General features: G+C 48.9%; 9 protein-coding genes across 9 annotated transcripts; 4 read left to right on the plus strand and 5 right to left on the minus strand.

Moving 5' to 3' along the window:
* Positions 1–246: 246 nt before the first annotated feature.
* Positions 247–1,983, minus strand: FIESC28_06703 (uncharacterized protein; the record flags this gene model as incomplete). The annotated part of the gene is made up of 3 exons (XM_031160846.1): positions 247–462; positions 510–546; positions 602–1,983. The coding sequence occupies 3 exons, from the start codon at positions 1,981–1,983 to the stop codon at positions 247–249; spliced, it is 1,635 nt and encodes a 544-aa protein (XP_031015224.1).
* A 935-nt stretch (positions 1,984–2,918) lies between these two features.
* Positions 2,919–4,969, minus strand: FIESC28_06704 (uncharacterized protein; the record flags this gene model as incomplete). Its single annotated transcript, XM_031160847.1, has 3 exons — positions 2,919–4,643; positions 4,693–4,868; positions 4,921–4,969. 3 exons carry the CDS (start codon positions 4,967–4,969, stop codon positions 2,919–2,921), a joined length of 1,950 nt encoding a protein of 649 aa, XP_031015225.1.
* A 367-nt stretch (positions 4,970–5,336) lies between these two features.
* Positions 5,337–6,968, plus strand: FIESC28_06705 (uncharacterized protein; the record flags this gene model as incomplete). The annotated part of the gene is made up of 1 exon (XM_031160848.1): positions 5,337–6,968. The coding sequence occupies one exon, from the start codon at positions 5,337–5,339 to the stop codon at positions 6,966–6,968; it is 1,632 nt and encodes a 543-aa protein (XP_031015226.1).
* A 173-nt stretch (positions 6,969–7,141) lies between these two features.
* Positions 7,142–8,075, minus strand: FIESC28_06706 (uncharacterized protein; the record flags this gene model as incomplete). The annotated part of the gene is made up of 2 exons (XM_031160849.1): positions 7,142–7,803; positions 7,856–8,075. The coding sequence occupies 2 exons, from the start codon at positions 8,073–8,075 to the stop codon at positions 7,142–7,144; spliced, it is 882 nt and encodes a 293-aa protein (XP_031015227.1).
* Positions 8,076–8,556: 481 nt separating this feature from the next.
* FIESC28_06707 (uncharacterized protein) lies at positions 8,557–11,499 on the plus strand (the record flags this gene model as incomplete). Its single annotated transcript, XM_031160850.1, has 2 exons — positions 8,557–8,686; positions 8,738–11,499. 2 exons carry the CDS (start codon positions 8,557–8,559, stop codon positions 11,497–11,499), a joined length of 2,892 nt encoding a protein of 963 aa, XP_031015228.1.
* A 245-nt stretch (positions 11,500–11,744) lies between these two features.
* On the plus strand, positions 11,745–13,148 carry FIESC28_06708 (uncharacterized protein; the record flags this gene model as incomplete). The annotated part of the gene is made up of 4 exons (XM_031160851.1): positions 11,745–11,832; positions 11,887–11,993; positions 12,040–12,967; positions 13,024–13,148. 4 exons carry the CDS (start codon positions 11,745–11,747, stop codon positions 13,146–13,148), a joined length of 1,248 nt encoding a protein of 415 aa, XP_031015229.1.
* Positions 13,149–13,257: 109 nt separating this feature from the next.
* FIESC28_06709 (uncharacterized protein) lies at positions 13,258–13,609 on the minus strand (the record flags this gene model as incomplete). Its single annotated transcript, XM_031160852.1, has 3 exons — positions 13,258–13,283; positions 13,330–13,509; positions 13,567–13,609. The coding sequence occupies 3 exons, from the start codon at positions 13,607–13,609 to the stop codon at positions 13,258–13,260; spliced, it is 249 nt and encodes an 82-aa protein (XP_031015230.1).
* Positions 13,610–14,807: 1,198 nt separating this feature from the next.
* FIESC28_06710 (uncharacterized protein) lies at positions 14,808–18,353 on the plus strand (the record flags this gene model as incomplete). The annotated part of the gene is made up of 3 exons (XM_031160853.1): positions 14,808–14,880; positions 14,937–15,010; positions 15,069–18,353. The coding sequence occupies 3 exons, from the start codon at positions 14,808–14,810 to the stop codon at positions 18,351–18,353; spliced, it is 3,432 nt and encodes a 1,143-aa protein (XP_031015231.1).
* A 677-nt stretch (positions 18,354–19,030) lies between these two features.
* FIESC28_06711 (uncharacterized protein) lies at positions 19,031–20,428 on the minus strand (the record flags this gene model as incomplete). Its single annotated transcript, XM_031160854.1, has 5 exons — positions 19,031–19,546; positions 19,597–19,898; positions 19,957–20,118; positions 20,178–20,210; positions 20,371–20,428. 5 exons carry the CDS (start codon positions 20,426–20,428, stop codon positions 19,031–19,033), a joined length of 1,071 nt encoding a protein of 356 aa, XP_031015232.1.
* Positions 20,429–22,595: the final 2,167 nt, after the last annotated feature.

Consider the following 22,595-nt stretch of genomic DNA (forward strand, 5'->3'; position numbering starts at 1 on the left):
TCACGATTATGTCGTTTAAAAACACTTATAGACTTCAGTTTATGACCAATGATTTATATTGTCTAAATATACTGCAATAATATGAGCCAAACAGTATATGAGAACGTTATCCAAATAGTATATACGTTAACGTTCTAAGATGGCTCACGATAGCCAATGACTTCTTTCTCCTTAGAGATTCCTTGATGTGTTATCCTTCCTTCATCAGTCGGCATTTTTCGTCTCCCAGGTCTGGTCTTTCCATGTTTATCTGCCGACCTTTGCGATGGCCTTCTTCACTCCCTCGGCGATCTCCTTGAGAAGAACCTCTGGCTTCTTCGGCTTGGCCTGCTTGGGGTGGGTCATGACTTCGATATCGTCACCGTATCCGAAGGTATCATCGAAACTGAACTCTCCGACCACAACGTCTGTCTCTGTGAGATCGCGGCGCTTCGGCTCGTTGAAGTTGTGGTACTTGTTCTTCTTGACCCGGTGATACTCGCCACAGAACTCATCCTTAGGCGACTGACCAGGATCCAAGCAGCATTTCCACTAGCCGCCGCTTGTCTGATGGTGAGGTTGTGTCCATCGGGAACTGGGATCGTGCCAGTTCTTGTCCCACTTGTCGGGCGTAGTCTGCTTGAGCATTTGTGACTCAAGCTTCCAGATGGTAGTAAGAAGCTCCTTGTATTGCTTATCGGTGGCCTGGTTCTTGTCGAAGGGTAGAATGCCGGAATCAAAGAGAGCAGGGAACCACTTGGGAACCTGGACCGAGAGGGGAACTTCGTACATGTTGTAGCGCTCGGGATCATTCGCGGTCTTGGGAAGCATATATGGGAAGTAATCGGGTTCCCAGACAAGCCCATCTGGCGTAGTCGTAGTAGAGGGTGTGTCATTGTTCCGTGGGTTACAAGGGAAGCGGAACTCGAGCTGTTCGGAAATAGCGTCCTTGAATGCCTTCTTCTTGGTGAAGCTCTCTTCCTCCTTGAGCCAGTCTGCCACAGGACAAGTGTCTGCGGACTGATCTTTCAACCATTGGTCATACAGCGAAAGTTCTTCTGTATGGGCTTCTGGAAACAAATCCTTGGTATCTGCAGACTCTCTCAGGACGGCCATCTGTTCTTCAGTAAGTGACAAGTGGGCAGTGTCCTTATCGCGTATGAACTCGCCGGCAATGATGCCTTCAATAGTCCCATTGCACTTAGCCACCTTGCGCGATAATGCGGCAATGTTGACATTGTCTTCGTAGATAATCTTCTGCTTATCAAAGCTAACTAGAGGGAAATCGAAAGGCTTCTTGGCCTGGCCGAACTGGTATCGCTTGTTTGCTTTCTTTTCCGCCATGTCATGGCGCTTTTGGGCAAGCTCGTTCATATATTTATCGTGTTCATGCTTTTCATCAGCAAGATGAGCCATATACTCATGGCGAATAGCGCTTTGAATAGCGATAGGTTGAGTAAAGTTGATTTCGGTGTGTTCAATGAATCGGTCAATAAGAGGTTCAGGATCAATAGGCTGAGCGAGACATTTCGGAGTGAAGTTGAAGACTTCATCGACAGGGTAATCTCTGTTTGAAGGCGGAGGGTAGCGAGCCCATGTCTTTCGCATAGCCTGAGAGAGATCATTCTCAGGTATGGAGAACTCGATCGTGACCTCGGCTGCAGGAGGTTGTCTCATAGGCTTGAAGCCTCTAGGGACGATGTCGATTCTGGGAGTTGCTTCTACTCCCAAAGTGCGGTTGATCTTAGCCTTGGGAATATCGATAGGCGGAGTATGTTCGTCGACTGAAGATACAGCGCATGAGTTTGAGCTGAAGATGGCATCCCTCAACTTTTGTTTAGTTCTTTGTATGAAAGACTTTCCAAGGTCTCCTGAAGAGGAGGAAGCAGAGCTCTCCGACGACTTCTTGACTTCCTTCTTGGGAGGAGTTGGTCTGTGAGGGTTCTCTACGAGGAGAGAAAGGGGCGGCTGAGCGCATGAGGCCGCAGAAGTATTCGACGCCATCGCGAAGATTGATATTGCGTTGTAGATGTTTAAAATGTCTCTTTCTGATAGAACATCTGCAGTAAGAGAGATTCAGATAGATTTGAAAGGGGAGAAAATTCCGAGTGCGAGAGGAGAGCGGGAGATGGTACTTATTCGTGTAAGTGAACTTGAGTCGACAGCTGCCACGGCAGTGTCAGTCACTTCTGCACCCGCTCCCACTCACGAACAATGGCCGAACAAAGCAAATGTGAGATGAATAACAGGATACTTTCTGCGACGCGACGAATGAATTGAATCTTAATAGTGACGTGCATGAACATGCGATGATAAAGACTATTCACCTGGGGCCAATCGTGGTATCGGAATCCCTTTCGCAGGGTTTGAGATGCGAAGCTGAGAAGCAATAAATTCAGCCACTACCAGTGAAAACTAGCAATAAGATATAGAGAGTTCGATTCAGATAAGTTTGACTTTGTGATAAGAACGATTTTGCGGGGGAAGAAGATGTGCATGTCCTCAACCTTGACAACGAAACAGAACTCCTCCTCCCAACTATCCTGATGAGCTGACGACTCCCTCTGGGTGTATTCTCCCTCCCAGTGAATCACGAGATGAGGGACAGATCTCGATGTCATCTAGATGCAAGGAACGAGGCTGCTTTTGAACCGTTTGCGGGCTTGGCCACGAGTCGTGAGTGTACACAAGAATCTCTCAAACAGTCGCATCTTCGGAGCAAACCGGTCCATTCGATTCAAGACTCGTGGTTCGGGTTGTTTGCAACGTTAAATCGTTAAACATTGTGGCCGGTGAGTTTTCTAGAAACCTTCCCTAAGCGCTTGCTGTAAGCTGGTATATACAATAAGTCCTGGTCCAAACGCCCCCTCCATATCTATTTCCCGTGTTATACATGCTGTCACCATAAAAACCAGTCACCGCGGCATGTGGTTCTCTGGTTAGGAGGCCACAGGTCCTACTGTAACCTGCTCTCGGAGCCGTTTAGCCTCCGCTGCCTTGTTCTGTTTATCCTGTTTTCTCTGTCCCGCCTCTATTTTTGCGAACTGGCCACGCGCACCGTGCTTGAGCTTTGTGATCATGTCCGCAGCCTTGCCCTTGTTCAAGTCTTCGGGCTTCAAAGGCTCTGCCTTGCCGCGCAACTTGTTGATAAAGTCAACCTGTCCTTGTGTAGGAGGGTATGTTCGCCACTTCTGGTATCGGTGAATGAATGTGTGCGGGAAATTCTTCGCCGCGAAACTGTCCGCGCCATGCACTGCGTCGGTGAACGTCGAAGCAGTGAGAATCTCCCTTGGCATTGCGTATGGTGTTCTGGCAGCACCAGGTGGCAGAGCTCGCACTTCTACTGCTCGGTAAATAGGTGCGGACGTGTTGAACGCTTCACTACTGACTCTTTCGATGCGGATATAAGAACCATTGGGTGAGGAGAGAACAAACCTGTCCCCTCCAACTTGAACCCATGCGTATTGACTGATAGCACGGATGTGCTTCTCGCCAGATGTATCGGCGATTAGATCTAAAACCGAGTCATAGTCTGTGAACGTGACACTGCCAGATCCGGGCCCGGGAGTTGTGCGGTACGACATAGGCTGTTCAGTCTTGACATGTTCTGTATCCTTGATCTTGCGTAGTTCGTTCACTGTTGCCTTCTCCACCAAAATGTTCGGGTCAAGGCCGAATAATGTCGGCGTGGTCACAATTCCAGTGTCCAAGCTTGACACAAGATCTATGATATGGCAGTTTTTCTTCCCTGGATGGAGTCGCATTCCTCTACCAATCATTTGGACAAGTAGATTTCGCGATTTCGTCGGCCTGCCAAGAATAACGCAGTCGATATTGGGGATATCAGTTCCTTCGGTGAAGACACCGCAGTTGACTAATACTGGAAATTCGCCCCGTCGAAAGGCGTCCAGAGTCTCACCTCTTTCGACTTTGGGAGTTTCTCCGGTTACGTATCTAGCATCAAATCCATGCTGCCGAAATCGATCTGTTAGCTCAACAACGTGAGCAACATCGACACAGAATACGAGTGTTGACTTTCTTCCTTCAGCCTTTGCCATCCAACTGCGCACTGTGATGTCGTTGATTTCGCTAGTATTGACAGCCTTTGAAAGTTCGCTAGGGAGAAAATCGCCAAAGGCACCCTTCTTAACCTCTGATAGGTTGGCCTTGGACTCGACTGTAGTGAAAATGACATCTGACAGCCACTTTTTCGATATCATGTCGACATAGTCTTTGTGGTAGACGATCTCATCGATGGCTGCACCAAGCTTGACTCCGTCGAAGCGCGAAAAGGTAGCAGATACACCAACTAAATTTGGTGACTCTGGCCGCTTTTTGTCGAGTCCAAAGTAGCGTAGGGTCTTGAGGTAACCTGGAGCAACGATGTGATGGGCTTCGTCCACCAGTAAAAGCTTGAAGCGAGACGGGTCGAACTTCTGAAGTCGACCTTGTGACGTTATACTTTGTACGCTGGCGACAGTGATATCTGCTGTTCCAGTTGCGTGGACATTTCCCATCTCAATCTCGATCTTTTTATCTGGATACGCACGCTGGCAGTGGTTTGCTGCTTGCTCCACAAGCTCGCGGCGATGAGCCAAGATTAATGTCTGTTGAGCATCCTTGTTTGGTGGTGGGATTCTTTCAATGAGTTGTGTGAAGATGACCTTTTCATGGTTAATTAATTGGACTTGAAATCGATCAAAGACTACTTACTGTTTTCCCACTTCCAGTAGCAAGCGATATACCGACTCTCTTATGTCCATTTTCCAGAGAGGTTAGAACCGAATCGATGCATTCTTCTTGATAATCACGAAGTTGCAACTTGGGCACTTCATGAGTTTCAGTTGAAGCTGCTGCAATGGGAGTTTTGGTTTTCTTTGAAGCTTTAACTGAAGCGAAAGCTCGAAATGTCCGTGGTCTAGCCACAAAGAGACTTCTCACGGTTTTCGGCCGTAAAATACATTTCGGTACAAGTCGTAACATTGCACATGATGAGATGTGCAACGAAAATGGGTTTTGTCTCATTGAGTTGTAGTGAAGATACTTCATGCATCGTCGCATGCGCCTACAGAGATGAACATTTGCGGCTAAGTGTATTATGTAAGCACCCTTCACTAACACTTGGTACTTGCTTCAGGGTCTTTAGACAGGCCTTTTACAATCTTTAAAATTTCACTGAAACTGTAAAAGATGAATTGACAGCCGATATTGATATTTTTTGCCCGATCTCTTATGCTTTTGGCGACTTCTTCTTCACTTGCTCTAACTTTACTCCTTAGTCGGAGTGCTGCCTTATAGTCCTCTGTTACCATGTTTTCATCTTTTCTTAAGCCACTAGATTTCATCAACAAAGCAGCATGGAGTCGGAAACCAATTACGAACCTTTCGAGGAAGAATATAACGAAGCGGAGCACATCGAGGGTTTGAAGTTAGAAGACGACGGGAATCTATCATCACTGGCTTACGGACAACAACATGTCGATAACGACAGTGTAGTATCTGGTAGTGTTTATGCCGGGAGCGAAGACGAAGAAAACGTGCAACACTCGCTTAAAAGACCTGCCGAAGATGATTTGCTACCCCGTCAGTTCAAAAGACAAAAGGGAGTGCGCAATGACGGCTATCTGGCTCTTCTCAATGGAGATATCAAGGATGCGGCGCATCGTCTTTGCTTTGCGCCTGACGAGGGGGAATCCGTCTTGCACCCATCCCAAATAGGTCTCAGTTATTGGTCGGTACCAGAAAAACGGCTATTCTTTGAGGCCATCGGTCGTTTGGGACAAAACGACCTCTCAGGTATTGCGGCTTTCATTGGTACGAAGAGCGGCGTTGAGGTGAATCAGTACCTCGATGTACTCCAAAGAGCTCGACAGTTGAGACAGCACGCCATCAGACGACCGGCGATAGAGTTTTCAGAAATCCCTGCTGCTGTTGAGTTAAGCCAACCATGCTGCCACGCCTTGGACGAAGCCGCAGATACAATTTCTGTACTTCAGGAACGAAAGGAGGAACTCAGAGAAGAAGGCAAATGGGGAGAATGTTGGGAAATCACTCCAGAGATCGCTCGACAACTTGACAATGGTGAAAAAATTCCCGGAAGCCAGGATCTCCATTTCAAGGGGCTTTTCAACCTACAGGCCTGGCTGAGACTTTCGGATCGCATCTTTATGAACTCGTCTATTCCTAGTGAGAACTGGCATCATATCAGCGAGAGCCCGCCGTCGATGTGGGCTACGACTTATGATGATTTTCATTCATTGGCCGTTTCTATCACAAAACGACTCGTCCAGACAACCATCTTTATCAGTATGTCGAGAATCAAGTCCAAAAAGGAATACAGGCCCACTATCCGCGAAACCGTCAGAGCCCAAGACGTCCTAGCAGCCGTCGATTCATTAGGATTGAGACCAAACTCACACCAGTTCTGGAGCAAATGCGCACGAAGATTACGATTGGAAGTACACGAAGAACCACCCGATAAAGATGAGGAATACGAAGGCGAACCTCTAGATTATGAAGAAGTTGAGGATCTTCTATCACCACAAGATGAAGACATCGAACCAACAATCGACCCTAAAATGGAAGAGAGCGACGATTCTTCCGAGCCAGAATCGTTAGGCGCCGATTTCGAAGAACCACCGTTATTGTCCGATGAAGAAGATGTTGCCGTTAGAAGAGAAGCAGACGAAGTCTTACAATTCTCCGCCGCCGATTTCCCAGAAACATACCGCAAAAAAGAGGTCCTCAAAAGTCGAATCACGACGGAGCGTCGCCAGGAGCAATATGCCGAAGAGCGCGACCAATATGCAAACTGGCAGGCCGAAAATGAGATGTGGGATCTGCTGCAAAAGAAACCGCCTATCGAACTGCCCAAGATGGCAGAACCAGGCCCCCTGCAGCGATCGAATAGGGATGTTGAAGGTATCTTTCCAATAGGAAGAGATTGGAAATCTAAGACCAAGCACTACAGCGAGTGGGAGCAGGAATAGGAGTGGATAGCTATAGAGTTTATACTGGAGCTTTGCCAGTTATTGGGTATTAAAGCTAAAGAAGCTTGCATGTTACAACATGTCTAATAAGAAATAAAACACAAGACTCCCATACGAAGGGTATCTGAATAGTTCCACCCGATTTTGTATCATGCAGAGGCAAGAAGCATCGCTCAGCGTCTTCTTTTTGGTCGTGCCTTCGCTTTCGTCGTTGTAGGCTTCTGGCTCTTCTTGGCGCCGCGAGTCGACTTGGACACTTGCGTTCCGCTTTCCTCGGCACTTTCCTCTTCGTCGCTAGATCCTGAGCCTTCGCTTTCCTCTTCCTCCTCTTCTTCTTCGGACTCGTCATCGTCCTCTTCCTCTGTAGTCTCGGCCTTTTCTTGCTTTTCGGCCTTGGCAGGCGTGGCCTTCTTTTTCTGCCGCGAGGAGCCTCGCTTCGACTTGGGCGCCGGTGACGGGGCGTCCGTACCGTCCTCTGTGTCCTCCACTGAGGTGCCTCGAGTCTTTGTCTCTCCTCTCTTGCGTTTCTTGGCTGGCGAGGGTGGTGGTGATAGATCCAATTGCGCAGGTGATGTTGGTGCTTCGCTAGGATCGGCCAAGCGGCGCTCCATCATCGCGTCGAGGAACTGGTCCTTCGGAAGAGAAAACTCGTTGTACCTATCTTCGGTATCATCTTCGTCGAAGTTCTCTCGTTCATCAATGACTTCCAGGTTGTAGTACGTCCTAAGCTTCTGCCATATGTAGGGAATGCGCGTGTGTTGGTATAGATCAGGGTCGAAGCCGTGATTCCGTAGGTGTTCCGAGATCGCTATCATTCGGAAATGTCTGTGCATGCCTACAGGTTGCTGTTCAGCAACAGTAAATTCTTGAAGGAGCTATCCACCTACCGGCTGGTTTCCAACGAATGACACCCTTGAACAATGAAGCTACCTGGTCGTCGGTCCATAGGTCATTGTAGTTGTTGTCTGGCTCCTGCTCCCTTGTTTCGCTAGAGCCCTCTTGATCACCGGTCTGGGGAGTATCGACATCCATCGCATCATCGTCTCGCGCAGGAGTTGGTGTTGCAGCGGTTTGGGTGCTAGTCCGCGCACGCTTTCTGGGTGCCATTGTGGATGCGATTTGTTGATCGGAGGAAGCCTGAAGATACTTTTCGTATGCGCTACTCTTTTGAAGATGACTGAGCGTAGAAGAATGGCTTTCGTTGTCCTGTGGTTAAGTATTAAGCTGTTGGTAGTCCGAACAAGCAAATTTGGAATGATTCAAAAGTTTGGCTGATCGTCCAATTCGATGCGCCCTGCGCTAACCTGGTGCTGCTATGAAATCATACCTGGGTAGGTAGAGGAAGGTGCGGTGCCCGCCCGGGAAGGTGCTTGGCTCAGTGCATCTTTAGCGCAAAGAGCTCTGAAACGCGGCTGACTGAGTGGGCGCGTCACGCAACTTAGTGCAGGGGTCATGAGGTCGCGTTAATTGAATTCATTGGGTGTATACCGTACATGGCAAGCAACTTCAGGCTCAACATTGAAGTCAAGATATGTCTCCGGACACGACGATAACGAATTTTGAATGCTTATGATCGATGATAAAGAATATGGATGATTCTAAAGAAGACCCTGCCGCTGTGTTTGCGATACCTGACTTCTGGAAGTCGTCAAAATGGTTGCATAACTTGAATGGCGATCCTAATGCGAAAGATCCCTTCTTTTCGCCTGGACTTAGAGGTACTTTGCGTCGTTATTATTCAAGAATTCTACTAATCCAGAAATATGCAGATGATATAGATTCGGATCTGGTCCAGCTGGGCAAAGTCTCTGTCGAAAACAGCGGCTTCTTCAAACTACCCACACAGTTTGGACTTCAATTGGAGCCGGAGCCAGAGACTGATGTTACCGCCAGTGATGATGGACCGGTTACTACAGAAAGTGTGCATAGCCTGGAGCCCGAGGCCGATATCTGGGCAGGTACAGATGAGCCAGTTGACCAACCGGCCGAGCACAAGACTTGGGATGGCTTCATCGCCGGTACACCGGCGGGAAGACAGCCGCTAATGGTCAGCGAAGCTGGAGCACCTGTCTACGATGCCTTGCTAAGCTGGTCTATTGATCCTCTCGAGCTTAAAAGCGCTGGAGTGCCGGTTGTCGACATCAAAGCCTACCTGTCCTCCTTACTTGCTTTAGCCCTAGGCCAGGAATCAGTGTTCTTCTCAAAACAGGAGGGAGGCCGCTCCTTTAAAACAGCGATCCCCAGCATGAGAGTCACAGGCTATTCCAAGGATGTACTTCGAGGAGTGGAAAAGCAATGCCACAGGTGCAGTTCGATGTTTTTTGAACTGCGCTCTTTCGTCAACTCTACCTATGCAAAACGCACTTCGAAGTGTGGTGTTGCTCTAGCTGGTGCTATAGATCAGATTCTCAAAGACGTCCAGCGATATGTTGCTCTCCATGGACAGACCCCTCGATCTCTCTTGGAGCTTCAGTCAACTGTCAAAGGGCTTCTGGCCATTCTTGTTCCCTTCCAACGGCTGACCTCCAAGTTTCGCAAAGGTTATTCAGACGAACATGTTCTCTCCTACGTGTTTCACGAGGCATATTCCGTTGATTACGGCGAAGAGCAGTTGCGTGGAATTATGCGTGAAGTTTTGCAACGCGTTTCGTCCCCTTGGATCGAGTTCCTGGAAGAATGGATTGGGACCAGGCAAGAAGAAGGCATTCCGTTGACGAAGGCCAATGTGGGAGGTAGCAAAGGGTTCATCAAGGTCGACACGGAGAAATATACGGATGACTTTGGTCACGAGTGTGAAGATATCGACTTCCGCTTGGACGACAGCAAGATGCCTCATTTTATGCCCTTTGATATTGCCAAGTCCATCTTCGAAACGGGAAAGAATCTGCGGTTCATTAGAGAATGTCATCCAGAGCACCCCTTGGCTTCGGCACACATCATCAATGCAACTAAGCCCCCAAAGGTTGGGTGGCTTTATGATTGGGACGCTATTGAAGACTTGGAGAAACGAGTCACCAAATATCATGATGATCTTTTGCGGGCGATTCGCGACTGCTCACCTCATCAAGAAGTGTCGATGTCAGAAGGACTCGACCATACTATTGGACATGACAACAAATCTGGTGGCGAGGATCACAGATCAGAAAATCCATTTCTGAGGGCTCTGACAGCACGCATGGACGAACCCCTTCCCGATGTTGTGGGCAAAGAGGATACGTTAAGTCAAATCCTCCGTGAACGACTGGTACAATCTGTCACCCGAAAGTCCAAACCTCCTACTAGCGGCTTTGATTTCACACCCCATCCATCACTTCTTCCGGTGCTTTCATTTGGAGGCATTACTTCAGCTCAATCAGAAGTCGTTAACCAGGAAAGTCTTCGGTTACTATTCAACAACCACGACTTGCGTAGCCACCTCAAGATGCACCGCGACTTTCAGCTCTTCGGGAGTGGCATGTTCCTTAGCCGCTTATCTCACGCCTTGTTCGACCCCGATTTGGAATCAGCCGAACGACAAGCGGGAGTTGCGCGGCAAGGAGGTGTCATGGGTCTTCGTCTGGGTGGTCGAGATAGTTGGCCACCAGCGAGCTCAGAGCTGCGTCTAGCCCTCATGGGGGTTCTGACTGAGAGCTTTGATTCGGATAACGACTTCGCTGTGAACAGGATGACCAGCATCTCAAGAGACGCATCTGAGTTGCCGGGTGACATGAGTTTCGCGGTACGAGATCTATCGCAAGAGGAGATTGACAAATGCATGAACCCGGACTCCTTGGAGGCTCTGGATTTTCTGCGTCTATCATATAAAGCGCCCACCGCATTATCGGGAATTATTACTCCTGTCATCTTGACACAGTACGATCGGATCTTCAAGCTCCTGTTGAGGATTATGCGGATGGTTTACGTTGTGAATCAACTGTTCCGGGATGTCAATGCCAGAACTAGTCGTTGGGCTGATCCCGAGGACATTTCATTCCGGTTCACCCGTGAGGCGCATCACTTTGTTTCTGGCATTACGTCCTTCTTCATGGATGCTGGAGTCGCTATCCCATGGCAAGCATTCGAGGCCAAACTCGACAAAATCGAGGCCGATTTGAAGAACCCTTCTAATACGAAGAGCAACCCTGATAAAGTTGAAAGCCCTGATCGACTACGTGAGTTCCATTCGAGAGTATTAGATCGAATCATGCTGTCTTTGTTTCTTCGAAAGAGACAGCAGCCTGTACTGAACCTTCTTGAGGAGATCTTCTCTGCTGTTCTAGAGTATGCAAAGTTTTCTCGGATGAAAGCTATAGGGAAGAACCAAGCTCCAGATGGGGAGGAGATGAAAGAAATGCAACGTCTGTACGGGAAATTCAAGACCAAAGTACAGATCTTCATCACAGTTTGCCGAGCTCTGACAGAGAAGAGTCGTTCCACGAGTAACAAGGTATCAGATGATCTGGGATTAAAGCAGGAGGGCATTGGCGAGGACCATATGGTTGCACAACTTTTGATGAAGTTGGACATGAGTGACTATTATACTAAACACTAGAGTTTCAAATAGATCTAAACATTACAATAAAAAATAATTATATATATATCCCATCGAATAGTCTTGGACTAAGACCCATGGTCATGATCCTGGAGCTCTAAAGTTGCACCCCGCCAGACATGACTGGTTTTAGGGGACGTGCCCCTCCAACCCCACGCGCCCCATTGGTTTTATGGTAGGTACACTTCACTCTGGGTTTGTAAACAAATCATCATAGCAACCTACCCAACTCAATTCATATCACTATGTCGCGACAAAGCGTAGCAGCGCGCAACTTGTCCCTGACGGAAGAGCTCGAGAGAATCGAGCAGTCGATTACACTAACTCTTCAAGGTAAGGAAATTCCCATCTTTTCTTTCACAGGTATCTCGCTGACAGCTATTCAAGAAATCGATCGCAACTTCAGCAAGTCGCATCGCATAGTAACGACAAGCATCCTGCCTCTCGTAGAGCAGTATGGCGACCATTCTCGCGCTGTCTGGGAAGCTTCAAAGGTATTTTTGATCGTTCTCATTGGCAAGCAGTGCTAACAATATACAGTTCTGGAAGCAATTCTTCGAGGCTTCGGCCAATGTATCCCTCTCCGGCTACGAGGAGCTTGCCAACGATGACGAGAGCGAAAATGTGGAAGAGAGCACAGCTATGAGAGACGATATAACGGACGATTACACGACCCAGCACAACGAAGATGTCACCACTGCCACAGGCGCTGAGCAATCCACCTTCCACGCAGAGGATTCCATGCTTGACGACGCAGAGCTCTCAGGAAGCACACCTAGACCCGGAAGGACAAAGACTCGATTCTCCGACATGGAATCGCCCTATGAAGTTATGAAGCGCGAAATGGAGGACGAAGATCATGGCGGCAATAACACCACTGTTCTAGACGACAATGAAGACTCAACTGTCTTGTTCGCCCAGCACACCGCCAGACTTCCCGATATGTCAATGACGCCGCAGGGCCAGCGCGATTACACCATGACCGGCGAGCAATCCGTCCAATCCCACAAGGATCCACTCCTGCACCGAATTCTGGACAAGAACTATCGCATCCAGGCTACTCCTCACAAGCCCGCCCTACGAATCTCGCCGCACAAGAGTGCTCAGCCAAAGAGTGATAAGAAGGATACATCAACCTGGGCTGACTCGCCTGGATCTTCTCCCGAGATGGCAGTACCGACTTTGCGCAGTGAGGTCTTCATGTCACCCTACAAGAGCAATGCCCGACAACGTCTGGCAGCGGCAACACAGGGTCCTCGCACGCCGGGTGTCAGTGTACAGACACCAGCAACAGCTCGCAAGACACGCGATGTGTTTGCTACTGATGAAAGTGCCAAGGGTAAAGACAAATACGAAATCAATTGGGATAGTGACGAGGGAGATGAGGATATCGATTTGTACGCTGGCATGAGTCCACCCAAGACGATCCAATTCGCCTTTCCTCCCTCGAAACTCCTTCAAACACCCGGTAAGCCTTTTCACGTTCTTGGCGAAAAGGGAACTCTTACTAACATTAATCTACAGCACGCGAAGCAAGTCAGAGAATTGTTGGCGATATCCTTATAGACGCTGGGGCTGATCCGAACTCATCTGAATACAGTCCTTCAATGGTAAAGATGAATGAAGATATCCTCGACGATAGCTTCTAGTGCTATCAATTTCAAATCAAAAGAGCGAATATCGGTGTTTATTTAACAATCGCAACCCTCATATATAGCCAAAAGATACCCCTCGCTTTCCGCCACATCTTTGTGCCCGCTAGCCCCCTTTTACTAATTCGCTGTCTGGATCAGTGTCGTCCAGCAAGTCCAATGTAATCCTCCTACATACAGAATCGGATTTGTGACTTGAGAGCCTGCTCCTGAAGCTTCTTGGCATCGACCTCTGTTCCGTTCTTCTGCTTTTGCTCATCCTTCTTGACCAGCGGCGCTGAAGAGGAAACCGTCGTGATGGATGCAGTTTCAGGGTCAGCAGTCTTATAGCTGCCGTATTTCGAAGCATCAACCTGAACTATGGTGGTTGTTAGTACAAGGTCTAGTGCTAGAAGGTCTTGTAAGTTCTGCTTACAGTTGGAGCCGGTGGGAACGTTGCTGCCTGCGTTGTTGGACATCTTGGTAGGGATGAAGGGATTCGTGATGTGCGATTGGTTGTATCAAACAAAGCTGATATTAGGATATTAAGCTTAACAGTTGGTATTGTTGGTATAGAGCTGTTGACTGCTTCTGCCTGAGAATAAAGTCCACAAGGCGCCGCCCTCAAGGCTTTATACATCTCTTGACTAGACATTGTCCTGTATAAGACGTGCTAATACCCGCTGCTCTCACGCAGACAACCACCACCAACAGTAGTCTTGCGTATCCAGGTATCCAATAATTGCGTGACTCATGACGAAAGCCACTCTGCCTTTGACTAGGGCTGACGAGTGAACAAAGTGATAGTCTCATGCTGCAGAGGTTAGTAGAATAGCCTACGCGTTGGGGTGCAATCTGACAAGACAAGCTTGCATACTGGATACTACCCTCCTTCTCATTGCAACGCTTTGAGTAATACGGATAGTTAGCATGCAATTGGTATTGGTCAGCCGGGGTACAGCAGATTCCAAAATGAACCTCGTCTGTCTTCTCAGCTTGGGAATAGGCCAGGGGCTCACTCCGCTTGACAACAAGAACTTAAACCCTTTCGTGTTATTGTAGAAGATTTCGCTTAATTGACATGTTCCTGCAACTAGGTACATAGATACTAGGTATATGCAGAAGTTGACAAAGTCTGTAGCCAATGCGTTATTCCACAACACCATCATCGTGTATCTCTTCAATAAGTCGCATCATATGTGATTGATCAAGCAATTCTGAATGTTGATGAGACGTTTGATGGTCGTCATTTGGCCGCGTATGACTATGTAGACTGAGACTAAGTTGAAAAGCTCTCGCCGAGACCTGTTCGAACAATTAGTTTGAGTCATTCGGAGGAGCAATTAGGTATTAAGAATGCGTCACTGCCGAGTGTGTAGCCACGCGTTAATCCTGCACGCTTGACAGCCGAAAGATCTATACTCAAACGGGCAGTTACCAAGAAGGGACAAAGATCTTGGAGTTCAGGACGACCGATGAAAGCCACATGTGGCTCAGGCACAAGCTGTGGCGCATGATCCCCACCTGCTCGTGGTTTTATGGATCTTATCGATAAGCGGTCTCCAGTAGCGCGACTGCTTATCGGACAAATTTTCTAAATTTTTGGAAGTCGAGGCGACAGGCCATGCTAGTTTAGTTGATGGTTCTTCGAAGTTGGTGAAGACGCAGCACGCAAACATGGAGGACCAAGTCCACAAGCCGCATCGCAAGTCCAACAAGGACAAAAAGGACAAGAAAGAGCATACTGGAGGTGAGTTATTGTGTTCTATACTTCTCTTTTGCGACAGGCGCATACTAACGATCCAGCAGAGCGCAATCCAAAGGCATTTTCCTTTGCTAGACCAGGCAAGCTTCAAAGACAAGCAGCTAGATCGCAAGATGTAAATTCCTTCTCACTGCCTTCCTGCATAGCTCTGCAATTCTAACTATTATCAATAGATCAAAGAGAAGCGTCTTCATGTCCCGCTCGTCGACCGATTGCCCGATGAGGCCCCTCCTCGCCTTGTTACCATCGTTGGCCCCCCCGGTGTAGGAAAGACGACTTTGATGAAGTCGCTCATTCGACGATATGCCAAAGAGACGATATCTGACCCTCAGGGTCCCGTTACGGTTGTTACATCCAAGAAGCAACGATTGACCTTCGTCGAGTGCCCCAACGAGCTCGAGGCTATGGTCGACATCGCAAAGGTTGCCGACATCGTCCTCCTGATGATTGATGGAAACTTTGGCTTTGAGATGGAGACTATGGAGTTTCTCAACATCCTTGCCGCTACTGGTATGCCTGGTAACGTCTTTGGTATCCTGACTCATCTCGATCTCTTCCGCAAGCCGCAGGCACTCAAGGACGCCAAGAAGAGACTCAAGAGGCGACTTTGGACGGAGTTGTACCAGGGTGCTCATCTCTTCTACCTTTCCGGTGTCATGAACGGCCGATACCCTGACCGAGAAATCCATAACTTGTCGCGTTTCCTTTCTGTTATGAAGAACCCTCGCCCTCTCGTCTGGCGCAACTCCCACCCTTACTCCATCATCGACAGCTTCCGAGATATCACACACCCCACCAAGATCGAGGAGGATCCCAACTGCGACCGATCAATTGTACTATCTGGGTATTTACGAGGTACAAATTTCGCTTCCCAGGACCAAAGAGTCCATGTTCCTGGCCTAGGAGACTTCACAGTGTCCAATATGGAGGTTATGCCAGATCCTTGTCCAACACCAAACATGGAGCAAGCAATGGCCAAGATTACAGGAAAGACTGGACGAAGACGACTTGATGAGAAGGAGAAGAAGCTCCATGCGCCTATGTCAGATCGCAGCGGTCTCAAAATCGACGGTGATGCTATCTGGATTACAAACGAGAAGGGCTTCAGCTTTGACCAGGATGAGGACGACGCTGATCGAGGAGAGGGAGAAGAGATGATCGTTGGTCTCCAGGCTGAGCGAAAGCTTCTTGGACAGATGGAGGGCGGTGTTCAGCTTTTCAAGGGTGGCGAGAAGGTCGAGGCAGTCCCTGAAGAGGAGGACACAGGCAGAAAAACGCAGCGAAAAGCCAGATTCGCACAGCAAGAAGATGCTGACGACCAATACGATGATGGCGAAGGTCTTGCCAGCGATGACGACGAGGCCGACTCCGATGCCGAAGTCGAGTTTAACGAGGGCAAGCTGGGCAAGATGTTCCGCAAAGATGCTGACAAGGACCTTGGTGACGACGACCTTGCTTTTGCCGACAGTGATTCGGATCTTGGAGCCTTGTCTGGAGAGGACGAGGTGGAGGATGATGAAGAGTACGATTCCGACGAAGAAGCAGCAGCGTTGAGATGGAAAGACAACTTGAACGGCACTGCGATGAAGCTCCACGGCAAGAGACGCTCATACCACACAAGCGACCTGGCTAGATTCATGTACGACGATTCACTGAGCCCCGAAGATGCCCTGAAGCGATGGAAGGGCGATGAGGATGAGTCTGAAGAGGAGAACATCGAGGATGATGAAGATGACGACGATTTCTTCAAGAAGTCCAAGCAAGAGAAGGAAGACGCTGTGGAGGATAGGTCAATACCCGCTTATGATTACGAGGATCTAGCTGCAAAGTGGGCTTCAGAGAAGAACGTTGAAGCTTTACGGCGAAAGTTCACATCAACAGCCCTTGCTGCAGGCGATGACGAGGATGACGAAGGCAGTGAATTCGAGGGCTTGGATGATGAGGACGATGAAGGTGATGGCGAATTTGAGGATCTTGAAGCCGACGGCGATGAGAAGCCAGCGCAACCCGCACAGCCAACCCCTGACGATATCGAGGCTGAGCGAGAGAAGAACGCTAAGCGAAAGGAAGAGCTCAAGATGAGATTCGAAGAGGAAGATCGTGAGGGTTTCCTGAACGACAAGGCCAACGCCCGACGGGATGGCGGTGATATCCAAGAGTTTGGCGAGGATGATTGGTACGAGGCGCAAAAGGCTATGATCCAGAAGCAGCTCGACATCAACAAGGAGGAGTTTGAGAACCTCGATGAGCGTCAGCGCTCTGTCGTTGAGGGTTACCGCGCTGGCAAATACGCCAAGGTCGTCCTCGAGGGCGTTCCAGCCGAGTTCGTTAAGCTCTTCGACGCCCGCCGACCCATCGTTGTCGGTGGTCTCTCCGCTACTGAAGATCGTTTCGGCTATCTACAGGTTCGCATCAAGCGTCATCGATGGCACAAGCGTATCCTCAAGACGAACGACCCCCTCATCTTCTCTCTCGGCTGGCGTCGCTTCCAGACCATGCCCATTTACAGCACCACAGACTCGCGGACGCGTAACCGCATGCTGAAGTATACGCCTGAACATATGCACTGCTTCGCTACCGTCTACGGTCCGTTGATTGCACCCAACACAGGCTTCGTCTGCTTTAACTCAATGTCCTCTTCGATGCCTGGCTTCCGTATCGCTGCTACTGGCACAATCCTCAGCGTCGACGAATCCACCGAGATTGTCAAGAAGCTCAAGCTCACTGGTACCCCTGCCAAGATCTACAAGAACACCGCTTTTATCAAGGACATGTTCAACTCATCGCTTGAAATCGCCAAGTTCGAAGGTGCCTCTATCAAGACGGTTTCTGGTATTCGTGGTCAGATCAAGCGTGCCCTTTCCAAGCCCGAAGGCCAGTTCCGTGCCACGTTCGAAGACAAGATCCTGCTTAGTGACATCGTCTTCCTGCGAGCATGGTACCCCATCAAGCCTCACCGCTTCTACAACCCGGTCACCAACCTGATCGGCTGGCAACCCATGCGTCTCACAGGCGAGGTCCGCCGCGATCAAAACGTTCCTACTCCCCAGCCCAAGAACAGCCAGTACCGTACCATTGAGCGTGAGACTCGTCACTTCAACCCTCTGCGCGTTCCTCGCGCTCTTGCTGCCGAACTGCCTTTCAAGTCTCAGATCGTTGAGACCAGGAAGCAGAAGAATGATACGTACATGAAGAAGCGCGCTGTCGTCATGGCTCCTGGTTCTGAGGAGAAGAAAGCACGTGCTCTCATGCAGCAGCTGCTCACTATCCGCAACGACGCCGCTGCCAAGCGTCGTGCTGCAAAGGACAAGAACCGTGCTGCTTTCCAGAAGAAGCTGGCTGAGAACGAGGAGAAGAAGGAGGCTCGTGAGAAGAAGGAATCCAAGGACTTCTGGCGCAAGAACGGTCGCAAGCGTGCTTCTGCCGAGGATGGAGGTGGTGGCAAGCGCAGGAAATAAAGAGAAGAAACTATCTGTCTTGGTTACCTACACTACGTGGAGGATGGTTCGAAAAGTGATAGATGTATACCTTGTTGGGTTGGCGTTCCGAGAATTAAAAGATCAATCATACTGCATAAAACAAGTTTAAATAATTGCTTGACATAGCAAAATACTATTTGGAAATCTCGAGCTTCAATTTGCCCTCACAGTGATATCAAACTTGACGAACAGAATAATAATAACCATAATAAAGTTGAAATAGTGCGCGTTAATAAAAAGGCCAAGCACCAATGGCACTTCCTTTCCGCAAGCTACACAGTAACAATCCTAAACACCTATCCTCGAAACACAAACGTACAAAAGCAATCCACGAACCAGATGCTGGGATCCATCCTCCGACGCATTAATCAAGGGTTCTTCTTGAAACCCTCTCTCAGAAACAAGCATCTGTTCGGTCCATCCGTATTTTAGTCGCCTTTCGTCAACGTCAACTAGAGTCATTTGTCGTCGCATTGCGTGTTAAGGAATGCTCCCAAAGAAAAACCAATTCACGCCCAGGTCCAATCTGACAATCCTTTGCTCCCGGTTTAAGGAAAGACATACGCCCCAAAATGCTGTAAAAACACATTGTTTAACCTAGGCCAGTTATGCCTCTCTCAGTTCGTGTACACATGGCACATGCTTCGATATGTCGTTTAGGAAGCGAGCATGGGCTCCTTGGCGGGGACAACATCCTCTTGGGGGAGCTCAGGGGCAGCGGTATCGATAGCGGTAGGCTCCTTCAGCTCCTCCCTCAAAGCGGCAGGAGTGGGGATCTGAGGAGGGTCTGCCTTAATGGGCTCGTCAGTGGGAGCAGTGGGAAACTGAGGCTGCTTAGCGGGGATAGCAGAGTTAGAGTTTTGAGGCATGTCGATCTTCTGGCGAGAAGGAGTCTTTCCCTGGAGGAGGTCCTGGACCTTGCCGCTGTAGTCGCCGACGTACTGCTTGCTGATGTTGGAAACCTGCTCCATCTGCTTGGAAGCAACGCTCTGGATCTGGGCAGTCTGGGTGTTGATGAGCTCGGAAGCGTGGTGAATTTGCTCATCGATGAGCTCCTGGTTAGAGGTGTAGATCAAAGGCACAACAAAGGCAACGGTAGTACCAATGAGGGCAAGTCCCCAGAGGGGAACGAGCTTAACAAGGTAGTAAGAGATGAAAGCAGAAACGAAAGCCTACTGACTGTTAATATCACCAACTAATCTGATTGTTTGTTAAGACTTACGGCGGCGGAAGCAGCGACGTTCTCGGCAAAGATGATTCGCTGAGCCTCAATGACGAAGAAGTTAATGAGCTCGTGAACGTCCCCAATAAGGGCGTCCAGAGTCTCACGGGGAACTGTGTAGTATCGTCGAGGGCGAACCTGGGTGGCCAGACCGTTGTTAAGGACGACCTTGCCGAGGACCTCAGCGAGGATGGTTACACCAAGGACCATCCACGAAGTCTTGAGGGTCCATCGGAGAACATCCAAGTAGCGGGCTGCGAAAATAGCAGAGATAATAGTACCGTATGCGATGGCAGATGCGCCTATTGCGTCATTGACGTCAGCTCAAGCTCATTGTGGTAAGAACAAATATTGACTTACGAGGGTTGTTCCATGACAGGAGCTCGGAGAAGAAGGAGTGGTAGTGAGTCAGAGGCTGACCAGTGGCAGCGGGAGTCGCAGGAGTGCGTCGGGAAGCAGCGAGGTTGGACAACTCGTTGGAAGCCTTCTGAGTGTGGTCGTAGACATTCTGAGCAACGGGGCCTGAGTTCCAGTGTTAGCAATAAGCCAAATAGTGTGAATTTTCTGGCGGTGTTCCATACCATTGGCAACAGATTGGTACGCGGCGGCGGCGTCTGGGAATAAAGTCAGTTGTTTTGTTCTAGATCAGGTCGTAACGAGCAGCGTAGCTTATACGCCCAAATCTCAAGAAGATACTGTACGGTGCGGTTAGCATATCTGTCCAGAATGTCCTGGGAAAGGGCAGCGATTTCGGATAGCGATAACGTACCTCACTGGTCTTTGTGGTCTCAAGAAGAGAGTTGCCGTTGGCGGCCACAGAGGAATCAGCCATTTCGACGATTTGGCTTGAAGATTGCGTGAGTTGAGAAGTGGTGCGCTTGCGAAAGTACCGTCGTTGAGGTGTACGGGAGGTGGTTCGAGAGAATATGTTCTGTAGAAAACGAAAAGCGGCGTGAGTAAAGGTGGCCAGAGAAATTTTGGAAAGATGCTTAAAGCCAGGTAAGGGAAAAAAGCGACAAGGGATGCTGCTCTGAGCTACCACGCTGCTCCATACAACAGCTATCTCTCTCTTTCTAAATACCACTACCTCGCTCGCTCCGGTCCCGTCTCTGGGCCTACGGACGCAGCGCAACGCAACAAACTGCACCGTTGTCCGTTCTGTCTGACCAGCCGAAGAACTAAGGTAGACTTAAGGGGCGGTCCAGTCGGGGGAGCGAGGTGAGTGGTCGTGTGAGAGAAATGGGCATGTCAAGCGAAACGAGTAGCCCCGTCGCAGGACGAGGTCCAGGATATGGGGATAGCATGTGAAACGTACCTGAAGAGTGCTGCTACCTTGTGCGATGGTATGAGGTGAAGAGGAGGGTTGTATCTCGCCGGAAATGAAGAGATAAAAAAGTCTGGGAGGTTTTGTTTGTAGTTTGAAGGTGATGATGAGAGGATGGGAAAGAAAGAGCAAGGAATTAAGTTTGTAGGAGAGGGAGACAAGAGCTGAAGAATGACGTTTGTACAGGAAGGAGGCTTCTCGTTTTGGAGGGGCCAAACACCAGACGGGACACAGTGACGACAGTGACGCCTGCTACAAAAATCAGGAAAAATCTAGACCTGGCTTCTCTGTCTTCCATTCACTGATTGACTGACTGCACTGTACCTAAATTGGTGTACCCCACGTATTATCCATACACTGTAGCATCCCTACCGAGATTTGATTTGATCCGGTTGATCTGCTCAGCAATTCTAAAGTATTATTTTGTGTGGACCGACGTCTAACAGCACCCATCGACAGTATCATACAGTGAGTTTTGGTAGGCTCTTTGTTCTCTGTTCCATAGGCTGCCAAAACGAAAGCTGCAAGATGGAGCTTGGATCCAATCCATCATCCATGATGCCCGCCAGTGGAGCTCTCTCTAGCTCCAGGTCAGGATGACGCAGTGCTACGCAAAGTCTAGACCTATGAGATACCTCTGTCGCACTCTCCACAAGGCGTCATCTGCAGGTACCACCAAGGTCACCTAGGGCATTCTCTGCCAAAAAACCTCCCGAGCCTTCCTGAGCAGCCCTTGAACCAGACAAGGTTAATCCCGTCATAGAGCACTGTAAAGACAACATTCCAGGCTCAGCTCTATACAGTGGACTAAAAGGAAGAGCTTAGAACCAAGATTGTGGCAGACGACAGTTTGCTGTTTCAAGCACAGCCTATTCTTACCCCGTTGATGTAATGGTCCGCAGAGCTGCATGAAACCAATAAATGATGCTTGCTTTGACGTGATGATCTGGTCACTTAGGTTAGGTTTCCAATGCATGTGAAAGTCACACTAAAAAGGGGGGTTCTTTATCTGGGCTCCAAGCTGACATGGATGGTTTTCAGCGCTCTAACTCAAAGAGCACAGGCCTATCTTCTTATCATGAACCACCACCACCATGATGTAGCATCAGGATTATTAATAATAATCTACCCGTCCACAAATAGGAGACGAATAAATTATGCATTACTTTACGGATATAGCATAGGTACTGCAGCATGAACCTGTCACTATTACGAGACTCAAGTCTGGTTTCATCGAAACATCTTTCCACTCAGATGCTTCTTGACACCGATCAAGGTCATATCAAACCGGCTGATCATGCACATCAACAGTACGTACCAATATGATCCACGGTTTGCTTTTAGCCTCGATCCAACAGCGTCGGCAGCCAAGTCTCAAGGATGACAAGAAAGAGCATGTAGGAATATAAATGGTCTTTTCCATTATATAGACTTATATATATCTATCATTCCGCGATTGTGCGGCATTCTTAAAATTCTCCACAGAAGCTGCCAAACAAGCAGCACCATCTTTTGACTCCAACTCCCGTGCTAAGTAAACAAACGCCGTGACATATGACGACAGTGATAGCGCCATTGGTGGCACATATGAAAACAAGGAAGAAACAACCATGAGGGGCACGTCTAGCCCAGCACAAAACAGTAAAGTCCCGGAGCTTCTCGCTGTAGCCTCCCA

The sequence above is a fragment of the Fusarium coffeatum genome (genome assembly GCF_003316985.1).
Source record: "Fusarium coffeatum strain FIESC_28 chromosome Unknown BRIP53273_contig_142, whole genome shotgun sequence".
Lineage (NCBI taxonomy): Eukaryota > Fungi > Ascomycota > Sordariomycetes > Hypocreales > Nectriaceae > Fusarium > Fusarium coffeatum.